This window comes from Chaetura pelagica, unplaced genomic scaffold, assembly GCF_000747805.2.
Source record: "Chaetura pelagica isolate M959 unplaced genomic scaffold, ChaPel_1.0 scaffold166, whole genome shotgun sequence".
Taxonomy (NCBI): Eukaryota; Metazoa; Chordata; class Aves; order Apodiformes; family Apodidae; genus Chaetura; species Chaetura pelagica.
The window spans coordinates 2102121-2117553 of NW_009953758.1; the positions used below are offsets into that span (position 1 = coordinate 2102121).

Here is a 15433-nt window from a genome sequence, read left to right on the forward strand (position 1 = left end):
CTTCAATACTTTTTGGCAGTTAATGAGACACAGCCATACAGAAAATGAGAATATAGGAACCTGTGCTTTTATCCTTATTGAAGGGCTTCAGTACTTCTAAATAACCTTATTTAATATGCTTGCATAAAAAAAAACCCTCTTTTTTTGCCCAATAATTTATCTGACTCTTGCTTCTTAAAGCTTTTTTTTTCACAGATTTAATTTTCTCAGAACCCAGTTAAGTAGTAATTTCTTTGAAATTCTACGAAATATTTTATTCTATACTAGATTGGGGAGGGAGGGAGAAATCAGGGAAATCCAAAAAGAAAGTGACATTACCTACTCCAATTACTGCAGCAGTTTACCATGCACAGCATGCATTTGGCCTTACCCAAGAAGACACTTCATCTGAAATGGTAACTCTCACTGAAGTCGAGAGTATTTAAACCTATTATTTGCTTCAACAAAAGCAGTATACTGTCAGGACCCAATTCTTGCTGTCTTGGATATTTAAACAGAGGACTATCTACACTTCTGTACTAACACTTTGAATAAGTTTTACCTTGTTTACTAGAGGACATGAAGACAACTGGTGTATATGGAAGCTTTCTATATTGTTATCCAAGGAGAGTTGGAGGAACCTTACAGATTCTTCCATAAGCTTCTGACAGTGCAGTCAGAATTTACTAAATAAACACATTTATGAAAGTCTAATTCCTGTTTGCAGGTGTAGTGTCATAAACCCATTAGTTTAAGGGATCTTCCAGAACGGAAAAACTAAAGGCAAAAGTTTATGAAAGCTGTTGTAAGAAGCTGTGGTACAATGGGGAAAGAAAAAAAAAAGAAAAAGAGGGGTGAAAGCCCATATGTATACCTCTTTCAGGTATCTGCATACCTATCCCTAACTGATAATAATAAGGAATAGCTCTAGGCTATTATCGAGTCTCAAATGTTACTAGACTTCCTAAGCTACAAAAAAAATTTAAACTTCTTTTTGTATATCCAGTTATTCAGTTAAGACTTTTCTACTTCATTAATTTGTGCAATTTTTGTACTAGACTAATATTGTTAAGACACCTTCTCTTGTTGACATACAGCAATAATTCATTCACTACTCAAAATTCATATTGTGTGTGTGCTCCCACAGACCACAGAAGATGACTTTGCACAAACTGCATCAAGCATGAACATAAGGGAGGGCAATTCTGAACATACTTAGCATTAAATCCCAAGGCCTAACAATGCTCTGCTGCCTTTCCTTAAAAGTGCTTGTCAGCAACAGAGAAGCAGCAAAATGCTTTTAAACAATGACTCTTTAACAAGGAAGTACAGAATTGCAAGCCTGTCAAGTTACATCCAACTTGTTTCCATCTAATTAACAATAAAGCTTATACTACCTACTTCAAACTGATCCGTACTCTTTTGCATGTGATATCAGATTTTTCTATCAATTTTGAGCCTTCCTCTTGCTTATTTATAGGCAGACAAAATTAACTACCAAAATATTAAGAGAACAGTTATCCTATGTTTTAACCCACTTCAATGCTCACAAAATTGTATATTATAATCTTAGACTTGAATACTTAGCATGAAGGGAAAAAGCCCAAAAAAGCAAGTTTCCTTTAAAAAACACTGACAAGCAATGCTGATTTAAAACATGGATTTACTTCACAGAATTGAAATATTAAATTAGAACAAAAAGATAAGCCTTGTGTTTCAAAGTATATGAGCTTCATTTTTAAGACAAAATGGTACTGAAATGATAGCTTTACTTTATGTAAACATTGTTACACTGGGCTGTACTTGAAAATTCTTCTGCATGTCCAAATTGCAAAATAATTTTTCAGTTTAGTCACATATATGCCAGTTAGCACTAACACGTTTCTTTCAGAATCAACATCTTTGCAGTTTCATTGCATACTTCTCTGCATGTTATAACTGAGAATACAATCCTGCACATCCTCAGAACACAGGGTTTCCTAGAGTTTAAAAAATAGCATTTGTAACTGTGTGTGGCTAGCAAAGGCAAATATAAATTAACACCTGTTATACAGTCTTGAGAGGAATGTGCAAACTGCCTTTCTGAAATCAGAAAGGTAAGAACAGCAAATTAAGTGTCTTTATATCTTGCAGAATATATTCTCCTTTTTTTTCTTAAGTGCAAGCATGCTCCCTGGATTTGGATGCAAGAGCCATTAGGCTACAACTGATTGAAAAATATAGGATTATACCTGCAATTTTGAAAAAAAATTGGAATGTTACAAACATAAAAGCCTGCAGAATATTATAATCTATGTGTGCTCAATACAGTTGGCAGAGATCCCCTAAGATGAACAATTCCTCTGTGGAATAGGAGCTAAATTAAGTTACAAAAGTAATACACTACAAAGAGCGGAAGACAGTCAAGTTAATACAATCCAGGTTTATAAAAGGAACAGAATACAGCAAGAAGTAGCCCACACTAGGTCACAAGCCTCCAAATACAAAACTCTCTTGCAAAATTCCAAAGGGATTCTTTTCCATGGAAATATAAGTACATTGTGGCCATTAAGTCAGTTTGTACCAAGCTGGAAACGATTCATTTATCTTTCTGAGGCTGACTTACACTACCTTTTGCACATACTACCTACTCTGAAACTGCAATAATCAAATTAAAAGGTCTATACCATTTTTATGATGTGCACTTTTACCCTTAAGTTTTCATTTAGCATAAATCTAATTTTGAGTCTCTACAGCCCATGTTAGTATTTTCCCCTTACAAACCACTACATAAGAGATCAACAACTATGTGACCCTTGCTTATGCATGACGGACTCTAGTGTTGGTTTGGGGTTTTTGTGGGTGCTTTGTTGTGGGTTTTTCAAATAACCAAACTCAACTGTTTATGGTACTTTCACCTTTCAGTGTAGTAAATGAGTAGCTTAAGAACTAGTCACTTTTCATACTTGTTGAGACAAACATACACTGTGTGTGTATATATATAAAACAAACATACTGTTTATATATATCCAGAGAAATTCACCATATTGTTGACACAGTTCTAAAACATACATCAATATGAGCACTATCTCCAATACTATTATTACTTTTCCTGAAAGTTACTACATGCATTTTCCCCATCCACTTATGGCACATTAAGATATATGAAAGTAACTGTTTTGATTTTCCAATATTAAAGAGCTGCTCCTAAAAAGCATGCACGTTTGGGTGTCAAACAACTAAAACCACGTAAAAGTTATTTGTGGCTTAAAACTCACTTAACCTAAATAAACTTAACTTTACTTTCAGTGGATGTAGCATTTACATTAACCCATTTATTTAAAAACAAAAAGGAAAACTTACAAGTCCTAGAACAACTGTATAGACAACTGATAGACTAGACTAAATAAGCTCTCATTTAAAAAAAAAACCAGACCAAAACAAACAAAACCCAAACCAAGCAAACCATCATCACTGCATAGCCACAAGGCAGACTTGCATTTTTGGCAACCGTATGCAGACCTCATGTACTGTCAATTATACTTTAAGACATGTCATTAATAGTTAAGAGACCCTTTTAGCAAGGAAGTATATTGTCTTCCTCATTATGACACAGTACTCCTCAATCTTAAAGTATATACAGAGTTTGTTTTGAAAATTGATTGTTTTAAAATTCAGTCTTCACAAAGTTCAATTTTTGTTTTTTAGTCAGTATATGTAAAAGCTGGCATGTCAGGTAATGGAGATTAGTGGGACTTGTAAAGGGTATATTAAATTCTACACAAGCACATATTTGAGGTTAAAGTTACTTAAACATTCAGATAGAGCCTTACTAAGGGTGACAGTATCCTGGTTCAGATTCATGGTTTGTGGATTTACCAGTTCCTGCATTGTCGTCCATTTTAGCAGCAAGAAAACAGAACACATCCCTGTGAAGTACTGGAACCCCATTTTATGTGTAAGAATCTAAGAACCAAGACAAGGAGAAAGACATCACGGAGGGGAAAAAAGCTATTTTACACCACTCCCCCCTCCCTCCAGCTAGTCTTGTAGGATCTTAGTCATCACACTCCATAAAAATATGAATTGACCCACACACTCTTCAGCCAATCAATCTTTTCAGTATCAGAGGTTTTGAAAAGGGCCAGCAATACTCATTGGGAACAGTACCATTAACATTGCATTCAAAAAAAGAAAACATTGGAAACCAGATCCTTGCTCTCCTACTCTGTTGATATGCTCTAGTATTAGCCAATGTATGGTAATACAAAAACAGTCTCGTAGTGATGTAAAAGGCAATGAAGACATCTATAGAATAATGTTCATGTGCAGCCAAAATGAAGAAGATTCCAAAGAGATTCAGGACCCAGGACAAGGTGTGCAAGAAGTTCCAGCTCCTTGGCGTATCTAGGAGAAAACAGAAAGTGACTAGCCTTGAATGTCTTAAAAATCTGGGTCACTATGAAATCCAGGCCTAGACACAGGAAGTTTTTATACAGATTTTTCATTAAAAAATGGGATGAGGTTATTGTCTTCATATGTAAATACTGTTTACACCTACAGGTTCAATAAATCCAGTAAAACAACCACACTTGTCATAAATGCCTATCATTTCATTACTTCATTTACAAATACAGCTATTATGCATTTCTGGATTAATAGAGCATCCTAAAATGGTTTAGGATCATACAAAGCAGAATTCTTTGTTCAACCAACTTCTTTTACTTTAAATCACACCTTTTCCATATAAGGGAGAAAAGGTCATAAAGCATACACTACTCTCTTATTGTAGTCATTCCATCATAGGTGAACTCAAATTATCTTAGCTTGCTACATAATGTATCAACTCACACTTCATATTTACAGAAGAGAAATATTGTTTCAATCATTATGAGGTTTGGTGTTCTGGTTTTTGGATTATATTAGATGTACAGCTACCTAGTTGGGTATTTTGCCTGATAGGGGTCAGTGGCAAATACCTAAGGAAGCGTATAGGAAAAGAAAATCAAAGATCTCCTCCAGTGTTCTCCCAGTAGCAAGCTAGAAATCCTTTCTAATTTCTTTCTCCCACAAGTTCTTTCAAATATGCCTTATTCATCCTTCCATTAATCCAGGTGGTGCTGCTCCCTTCCTGTCTGCAAGTAAATGGTCACAAACCTAAGAATAGCACAGCAATCTGAATTTATACTTGTTGGCTTGAAAGTTACACTCTGAAAATCTTTGAGGAAATAAAGCAGCACATATTCTTAATACTTAAGGACACTTAAGTGTTTACACTCTCACACCCTTGGCTGACAGCAAGCAATACATATTCTCAACACTTTTTAAGTATTGACACTCCATACTTACATTCTGTGACAAAGAAGTTGAGCATAGTCAGGACAACAGTGTGGCCACTGAACATGTAATCTCCACATGTATGTACTCCAGTCAGAGTCATTCCAAAGCCACTCCATATTGCAAATGCACGCTGGAGTTTTGCCCAAATGTTGCCATACAACTAAAACACAGTGACATTAACTTTGAGTAAGTTCCAAACCCACTGCCCAAACAGTATGTCTTTAAAGTTAGCTGTATAGCACTATGTGGTTTCAATACCACTTATCATGTTGGGTCTTTTATTAAAATGCAGGTTAGCACATCATTTAATAGTATTGTGGCAGTGAGTTACCTTAGTAACTACAATTACTAATTGTATTCATCATCCCTCTGATGAATACTGGAATTCAGAGCAAGTATTTTGTTGCAAGTGATTTACATAGAGTCTGCCACCTTTTTTAGAATGTATTCAACCTGCCAATGTGTCATTGTCAAGCTTCCAACATATTCAGCTCAAACTGCTTCTAACTAAATGTTAGGATAAAAGCATAAAATCCCAGGTTCTATGGAATACCCCTTATAAGAAGGGGTGAAGTAATAATAGGGTTGTGTTTTTTCCAAAACAATGTATCCAACAAGACAAAGAAATAATTACTCAACTTTCAGCTTTACTTCATGAAGTCAGTATCTTTAAGAGCACACCTCTCTCATGTATTCTCTCCAGTTTACATCATGAAATATACTGAACATCCCTCCCCTGATAACCATCTCCTCTTCAAAGTGCCAAGTGCTTCTAAAACCCCTGAGGATGCTTGTCTGCATAACAGCGATTAACAAAGATGTGGAGGGGAACAGGAGAGAAACAACACTGTGCTTAAGAGACAAACATCTAATACTGCAGTCACAACACGCCTAATGGTATTGTAAGTAAAATAAAATCTATAAAATTAATAAAAAGGAAACAGGAAAAATAATGTAGAGCATTTTAAATGTTTACCTTTCCAGTACACTGCAAATGCTGTCCTGGCACAGAAAGTGAGGTAACAAACATTGTAACACAACGTAGTAAGAATACTGTCCCCATGAGGCTGCACAGCCTTCGCAGAAGTATGGATCTGGAAAAAGTACACAGGAACTGAGTGCAAGAATCCTAACATATTACACTTCTAAATAAGGAATCATGATAAAAACATTTTCCATACTCCAGCTTGATCTCATCAAGTCCCTTACAAGTTACAGTCCCTTTACAAGTTTCACAGTAAAAAAAATGCTGTTTTTTTTAAAATTAGCACTGTAATGCTATGGTTCTGCCTGACAGGATGAGACACTGCAGCAAGCTTACTGTCACCAAAAGGTAGAGCTCCACTCCCCTGCAGTTACACTTACATTAGGCTTTAGCACTCATACCTTCTGTTGGTGAATTGGTAAAAATTTAACTTAAAATACAGATGCACACAAAAGGGTCTTCTGCCATTCAGCAACAGCAAGCTGCTACATTGACTCAGTCATTCCGTGGAATTTCATTCTTAGTGGATTTTCTTATACACAAATTCATTATAGTATGGGAATATATACTGACAACTCTCTGAAATACATACATTCTGAAGGAAATTGCATATAAATCTGGTAAAAACCTTTGTAAGATTCACTGCTTCCCACTCTTCATTAAATCCTCCCTAATCCATTTTAACAGGGACATACTAGATGCTTACAAGATTCTCATTGATTGGGAAGTCTTAAACAATCATCCTAAATTTTTGCTACAATTCTTTCTCTGAATCAAAGTACCAGTTAATTTGAATTTTATATACTCTACCTGTGTTTGTGAAGCAGAAGAACCAGCATCCAAATGTAGCAAAGAACGACACCACATACTTCAGTCATAGCAAAAGCCCATGGTATCCGAGGGACACTAAAAAAAATCAAAACAAACAGGGATGAAGCAAGAAAGTTAACTTACAAAAAAGAAGTGTACTGTCAGTATTGAGAAGAAAGGCATATAAAGTTCCAATTACAAAACTAACTTACATTAGTCTGACAACAGTTTAAATTATAACAAAAATTATTTTAGTAGATTGAATGAAATAGAATTTTAATTAATTTTAAATTATGTTATCTCCTTTCTAATAATGTATTTTCACCACACAGTTGCACAGAATTCACTAAGTAAAAGAAAATCTCTAGTATGTTCCCTTAACTTATACACGTGATTTCCTAACAGGATGTGTTCCTCCACCAGTGTTTCCCAACAACATTTTCCACTTGCATCATGTAAATTATGCTGCTTTAGCTTCTAAGCATGCCGTGTCAACACAGTTAATGAAATGCTGCAAAGTCCTAGACCCTAGACATGTAACAAAGCAGAACTACACAGAAAAGCGTTAGGAAAAGTAAAATTGTTTTCTACATTAGATTTGAGCGATAATCACTACGTGCAAACCTTTTAGCCTTGCTTCTCAAGAGATGTAAGACTTTATTGCACATGTATGGCAACTGTAACAATTCCAACTCTGCAATTTCACCAAAATACAGAGAGAGACTTCAAAAGAGGCTGTTCCTTGTAGTTTTGTGTTCCCAAGATACAAAGTCCTGGCAAAGGCTGCTCAAATGCTAGCATTGTAATAATCCCCTCGCATTGTTTTGTGAGCTGCTGCTTTCTGACCTCTCCCATCCTCCTACCCACTGAATACTGTGGTGGTGGCCTGGGAACAAATCCCAGTAATGTCGTAGCTCCCATTCTCTCCCTCCTCTTCCACTCATCCGAATATGGCCATCCTTGCTGAGATATACCTAAGTTTATGAGGATTCTCACCACTTACTCAAAATATTACTGTCTTCATGAAAACCATTAAAAATGGAAACTGCTCTCCAGAATAAGGAGATCACAAAGACTGAACTCTTCAACAGTTTTATCTTTTCTTTTAGATCTCTCTAGGCAATTAAGTTCTCCAGGATGCAAGTGCACTTCATCAAAAGGAGCATTTATACCCTATTAAATCTAGTTGATGACTAGAATTTCACCTTTGCTATTGTGTTTCTTTTATGCCACAAGTGGAGTATTTTCTTTTTAAAATGAGCAGGTACTATGTAAGTCACAACAGCATTTTAGTACACAGATAGTCTATTATTAAAAAAGATGCTGGTCTGTTCTCTCTACTTAAGAGTTTTCCTGAACAATCTTCAACAATTTGACAAGGCAAGACAGAAAAAATACAGTATCAATGCTATTCTCTTCCAATTTCCTTGCTCACTAGCAAACACTAGCTTCTGGATTTCAGAAAAAGCACATGGCTGTTTATCCATGCCAGCTCACCATGACTCATTTTACTAGAATGAGGGAATGGAAAAATTAATTCCTGTGTTGTGATTAGCTAAAGATGTAGAATTAAATAAAAACTGGGTAGAACAACAGCTCTATTTATTTACCCTTCAGGAGACTAAATCTCTGCATCTAACTGATGTGCGTTTCAATACTAGGCAGAGCAGAGGCATCTTCAACTTAAACTTTGAGAATGAAGACAACACAGCTTATCCTTTAACCATCAAGTTACTATTTTGTTTAAAAGAAAATGTCTTACCTATCGAGAAATATGTCTGGTAGAGGTGGATAAGTCTGCATGTCAGGTACTCGCTCATGTACTATAACCATAACGAATGATGTAAAGCCAAACACTATGAAGACATATACACAACTTAAAATTGTCTTCCAATACTCTGGGTCCAGTCTTCTTGTAGAGTGTTTGTTCTTTCCATTTGCGTATTGATACTGATCACCATTCAAGTCAGTAATTGCTCCATCATAGTCCCGAGGTACTTCACCATTACAAAACCAATCAACACCCTGTAAAGAACCAATACTTGGGCACATTGTGCCAATGTGACTATCGCTGTTGTAACCCAGCTCTTCTAGAACATCAATATGTTGCTTCTGTAGTTTGCGTATGGACAACATTAGCCTTTTGATATCCCCCAGGACTCTGATTTCCAAAGGAGGGGATCGTAAATCATATTCAGTGAGCGTCAGCAGTGTAATTCCATCTAGCCTGTGTCTATTGCACAAAACATCCACATAATCACAGAAGCCTTCTTCCTTCAGCCACTTGGCCACATTCTTGGTAGTCCAACGTCGAATACAAAGGTGGTTATTGCCTGCCATCATCCTTCTCTATCCACCAATAGAATTGACCTGTTGCACATTGGAGAAAGAGAGAAGACCCCAATGTTTAAAGAAGATTAGTGAAAAGCCAGTATTAGCTTTAATTCCAAATCATCTTCATAGATAGCATCATAACACACCAAAACAAAAAAAAGATGTATTATCTTCATACAGATTTCTCAATAACTGTTTTCTTGACTTGAGAATATTGCTTGAAGGAAGGCAAGGCATCTCAGCAACATTTTTGTCACAGAGGTGACAACTCACCAGGACTACTTAGAACAACAATCAGAAAAAAATAACCATGGAATGTTACACAGAACACATGAAAAAGCTTTGAAAGGCTGCTGGTGATGTAAAAGTAGTAAAAAGTCTATCCTGTATTTAAGAGCCACTGCAGTATAGAATGGATTTGCGAATCATTTATACTTGGTGGCTTATGTACAGCTACCATCTAAGAAACAGCTACAATTTCACAGCTGTTTCGTACTTGAAAAAAGTCTGATTAACTAGAACGGTTCAATCATGCCAACCAAATCTCAGAAAATACAAGATAGTACAGTATGCTAGTGACACATACATGATTCAAGGTTTTCTGAAAGAAAGCAAGGAAACAGTGTATTTAATCTATCATTTAGCTTCTGCATATAAAGGTACTCAATCTCTCCATGAATATTCAACATAAAGTTTTACATAATTTTCAGGGGCACAGCTCTTCCCAAAACAGAAGCTCTTTTCTTCTTTTTAAAGAACTCCTGTGCCTATTGTTAGAAGTAGCTCTTATCTTAATAATTGGATGCAACTTTTTCTTCCAGTCCACATCTAACAGGACCACACACTAGTTTGTTCTGTATCAGAGAAGATTAAAATTGTACAATGAGATTTCCCAGCAGTGTAAAAGAAATAGTTTAGAAGAAAAATCAGCACACAAATCAAAGCTGCTCTTCTAAAAGAATTACGGGGGTGGCACTTCTGAAGATACTGATTGCGTATTAACAACATGTAGTTAAAGCACTGTTTTAATTTCTTACATCTTCATATATAGACAACATGTAAATAAATTTTAATACCTTCATTTGAATAGTTGCCAAAACATTCATAAACCCCTACTACTATCTCCACATTTACCAAACTCTTCCTTCTCCATATAAAAGGGTATTTTCTCATTTTTATGCTACTTACTGTTTTCGAAAGTCTTGCTCAGAACAACTGTAACAACTACTTGGCTCACACAGCTATGAACTAAAAATGACATCTAATTTGAAATTAACAATTAGTTAACTGACCTTTTTTGTACTATATATTTTTTATCTTACTCCAGTCAAACAAATACTCAAACTTGAGCTGCTTATAGAATCACAGACTGGACTTTAAATAGAATAGAGTCTAGGCTTGCAGATTTTCGTACTCAGAAATACAGATAAAATACTGAAAAAATTGTTAATCACAGGTTTTTTTATATCATTGTAATAATGACAATTTTTTTAAAAGCAGTGAATTTAGACTTACCAAAAACACACTCGACTTACTGATTTATCTTCTACCTAAAGCAACTTCTGACAGCAAAGGCAGGAAACTCTCTGTAGCCTAACCTACAAGAATTCTGTTCATTCGTAACAAGACAAGTAGGCTAACGCCAGCCAGTTTCTTCATCTGGCAGCAAACAAATAAAACTCAACCCTTATCAAACATACAATAAAAGTGACCTTACAACACTGAGTAAGCATACCCACCAAAGGTCACCACTGAATGGGCTGGACCTGGGAGAAAGTCTACATTAACCTGAGGATGCACCTGATAGGACCTGCTCCTGGTTTTAAATGTTGCCAAAGACAGAATACTTAACCAACTGGGAAAGACAAATAAATCAACAAAAGAAACAAACGCTAACACAAAACAAACTCCAGACTGTTCTTTTAGTGCCAGTGTTGTAGTTCAAAGGGTAAAAAGCACTTTTGCTAGTAACCTTAGCACCTGGAATACACCACTGACCTCTGTGCCAAACTGCTCCTGTGCATTTTTCAAGCTTAAGAATGCCACGCAACATTACTAACTGCAATGCAAGACTGACCAACATAGCAGAAGAGGCCAAGTCACTAGATAGATAACTGTACATGTCTTCTGAAGGAAAACAGCACTGGTAACTATTTTGCCTTCTACATTACCAGTTTTATTGCTGAAACCAAATAATGGATAACATTATTTAATGATGAATAACACTCATGGGTAACACAAAGCAAGCACAAATATGTCAGAGGGCAAAACATACTTTTTGCCTGACATCAGCAATGTCCACTGCTACCTAGTTGATTTCTTCCCTGCTACTGTGACTTTATGTTTAGTCAACTAACTCATCAGCAGTACATATCACATGCCCCGTTTCCCTTTTTCCTCCCACAGCCTTTCAATTAACAGCATGAACACAACTGAATATGAACTTAATGTGCATGTGTGTAAGTATTTTTTTCAAAGAAGAATGTTACTTTACAAGCCATGAACATATCTACAATTTAGTTAGGGCATTTTCAGAAATGAGATGCCTCAGAGAGGTTGAGTATATCCTAGCTGTTAGCTCAACACTTTCCCTAGAGGTACATGTAATTATGGAAAATTAATCTCTCTGAAAATTATTACCCACAATTCTATAATGTTTTCCTCTACTGAATTACTGCCAGTCACCCATTAAGTCTTGAGGTAAAAATGTGCAAAGTTGAATATGATCATCATCACTCCAACCAAAGTATTATTTATATCACATTAACATTGGGCTGAGATGCTACTAAAGAAATAAAACTCCATGACACCAGATGCATAGCTGAAGGGTTAAACAAGATCCTACAGCAGCTACTAGAATGATGACTGAATTTGTTTATTCCAGACACCTATGCAAAACTCCAGCAGCACCATTACTATTTCCCTACCTGCCCACATGTGCCCTGGTGTCATGCTGATATGCCTCTTGATTTTTTTCCAGCTAGGCTTAATTCCCACCATCCCTGAGAGGACTTTTAGGAAGGACACAGAAGTGTCAGATCTCAAGTGATCTAACCTACATTTATTTGCAAAAGGTTTCAAGATGAAGTTTGAATACAAGGCAATTGCAACTTGGCCCCTCCTTTGCTGAGTCTGCTGGCCTAGGCCCATGACATCACACACCTTGGGGAGAAAAGTTTTTCTGTACAAAGGCTGCTGTTTTGCAATGTTGGCAAGACCCAGGTTTGAGATCCTGGCTCCCCAACTTACAAAAGCCATACACAAAAAACATGCACTGAGCTAGCCTACAATAATAAGGCTACTGTCACATACCAACTTGGTAACGCTGTGCTGCAAAAAGAACATACAGTGATGCCTTGTTATGCATAAAAATTCTCGGACACTTTGCTGACTTGTATCAGAAGCTTGCCACTTGCTCTTCCTGAAAACTCTACATTCTTCAGTGCTTATTTAATGCAAATAGCACCAAAAGGTTTCACTGCCATACAGTATACAATGGCTTAATCCTTACCTTCTAAATGCCACCATATATACTACAGTATCTTGTAAACAAAAAGAACACTTGCAAAAACAATACATGATTTTTCAAGGGGTTTTTAATACAATAGCTACCATGTTATATATGCAACTGATCAAACACAGTACAATCCCCACAATGAGATTGAAAACTGGGCATTTTCCTGAAGCAAGCATACAATAATTTCAAATGCAAAAATATTCCTGTAAAACTTGCATTCAGTTTTACTTTGTGACTTTGCTATCAGAGTTGCTTCATAAACCTTTCTACGCAGTGAGATCATCTGCAGTATCTTAACCATACTCAAAAGTCTTAGTGACAGCAAGATAACAAAATACACTTGTTTAGTATATTGCATGTCTTAGGTTTTAAACCATTAGGGAAGATACGCTTTTCAAAATTATTTTTTGTAGTGCTGTATTGTAAAAAATACAGAACTGACACTGTAAAATCAAATATTAGCTCCATACACTTAAGAGTCTTTCTGTTGGAATGCCTCCATGCAAAACTGACTGCAGCTACTACAGAAAGTCTTGAAAGCCTAATATATTTGTCTTAAAAACCGCTAAGTGCAGTTACATGTTGCAGCAAACTGAACAGAATACACAACGCACGCTCTTACACCTCATTAAACCAAGTGGGTTGCACTATACTCAAGTGAACGCTAAGAGTGGCTCTACTCCTAATCTACCAACCTGCTAACAAAACATTTTTATCCTACCACCATAATTCAAGGCACACACAAGTGATTTTTAAACAACTGATCAAGTACTCCACCACTTATCTTAGGATGTAATTCACAGTATTTCATTAATATTTGTACAAGATATTGAACTTGTCACATGCTAAACATCAAGTGTCAAGTACTTTTTTCTTCATCTTCAAGCAACAATTTATACATCTTACAACACGTTTGTTGCTCTGTATCCTTATACAATTTAGCAGTAAAAAAAATGCAGGCTTGCTTTTCCCCTTTTATTTCTTTCTTTTCTTCCCACACCCTCATCTTCAGATGGAAATAGGGGAAAACATGAACAATTAATCCAAATTAATAACAGAACAGTATCCAAAGTGAAACTGTGTTTGTTCTTACTCTTCACAATAATTTACAACCTGATATTTCTGGTCTAGTAAAAATATAGAAGCTTTTATCATCTTAGAAGCATTAAAATAAAAATTAAAAACATTTAAAAGTTATGTGATTATCAAACAAACATTTATATTATTATGGTAATATGGTTTATGGGTCTCAACCAGCTTAGTGGGCTGCAAAACTGAGCTCTGTACGATGGAGAGTTGTAGTATAGAGCCTAAAAGATTGCAACACCTACGCCTGCCTGTGTTTTTAACTGTATACTACCTAAAGAAGAAAACTAAACCCCCAATCAGCCAGCATGATGATCACATAGAACATCAAAGAGGGTGATTTAAAATTCCTACTCTTTACAAATCTACATAACATTTCCTTCATATCTGAATAGCACTTTCACAACAAAAACTTAGGAAACTTCCTAAAAAATTCCTTCCACTGGGTATAAAAATCACTTTTCTCCAGTCATGCAAGTTAATTTCACCTCTTTTTCTGAATCACAGAGAGCAAAAGGAAGAACAAGACCACAGGCATCTCCTTACTTAGAATATCCAGCAGCAAGCACTCCCTGCCAAACAGGAATGGATTAAAATATACATTTAAATGCCAGGAAATGTCTTGCAGAGTTCTTGTCACTCCAGAACACAGCACGATCAGCTGCTTCGTGGAGGTGGCACAGACACGTGTCCAGCTGCACAAGGGAGTTCTGTAGAGATGCAGCATATGTAGCATTTCCACCAAGTCATCTCACAACACAGAACGTGTGTCACGTTCGTAAAAAACCTACATTTTGCAAACTGAAGTATCAAATAAAAAACCACGAGACCATTTTATCTCCAGTTAAAAACCAAAAAAATATGTGAAAGTTTAAACTGCCTCTCATTTACCTGTTCTTCCATTAACTAGAGTTGAAAAAACCTGCCCTTTAGAAGTACTATTTTTAAAAAACAGCACTCAGCAACCATTAAGTGAACACTCTGCAAGGCCACCTAATTAATGCCTTGGCAATGTAGATTTGAGAGACTGAGCGGGTAACAGTGTCCGCAGTTTTAACTTCCTAAACACACGCAGGCCTTAAACTCACATGAAATCCGTCCCTCACGGCAGCCTCCTCCATTTAATCCAGAAACTCTATCAACCCGCCTGCAAACCCGTAACAGCTCTTCCATGCTACCTCGTCAATTTTCAGATCCTGCACACTCAAAAACTTTCCTACTCAAAAACACATACTTTGCCCGCAGAAAACCCACCGATTTCCCACCGCCGGCAAAGAAAGCAGCAAGAAAGCAGAATATCTGTTCTGACCTGGTGGCCCTGGTTTGATACCGAACCGCAGGGCTGCCACGAAGCAGGAGCGCTCGGCACCACTTCCAGGAGCAGCGCTGCCTGGGAAGGCCGG

General features: G+C 36.5%; 1 protein-coding gene across 1 annotated transcript; it reads right to left on the bottom strand.

Moving 5' to 3' along the window:
- Positions 1-4060: 4060 nt before the first annotated feature.
- Positions 4061-9436, bottom strand: SAMD8 (sterile alpha motif domain containing 8). Its single transcript, XM_010000745.1, has 5 exons — positions 8856-9436; positions 7094-7189; positions 6275-6392; positions 5308-5458; positions 4061-4365 (listed from the first exon to the last, which is right to left on the bottom strand). The coding sequence occupies exons 1-5, from the start codon at positions 9434-9436 to the stop codon at positions 4061-4063; spliced, it is 1251 nt and encodes a 416-aa protein (XP_009999047.1).
- Positions 9437-15433: the final 5997 nt, after the last annotated feature.

Coding starts and splice junctions, on each gene's coding strand:
- SAMD8 (XM_010000745.1), bottom strand. CDS start 9,436: ATGATGGCAGGCAATAACCACCTTTGTATTCGACGTTGGACTACCAAG. Junction 6,393..7,093: donor CTTCTGCTTCACAAACACAG/GTAGAGTATATA, acceptor TACTTTTTCCAG/ATCCATACTTCTGCGAAGGC. Junction 5,459..6,274: donor ATTTGCAGTGTACTGGAAAG/GTAAACATTTAA, acceptor ACTGTGTTTTAG/TTGTATGGCAACATTTGGGC.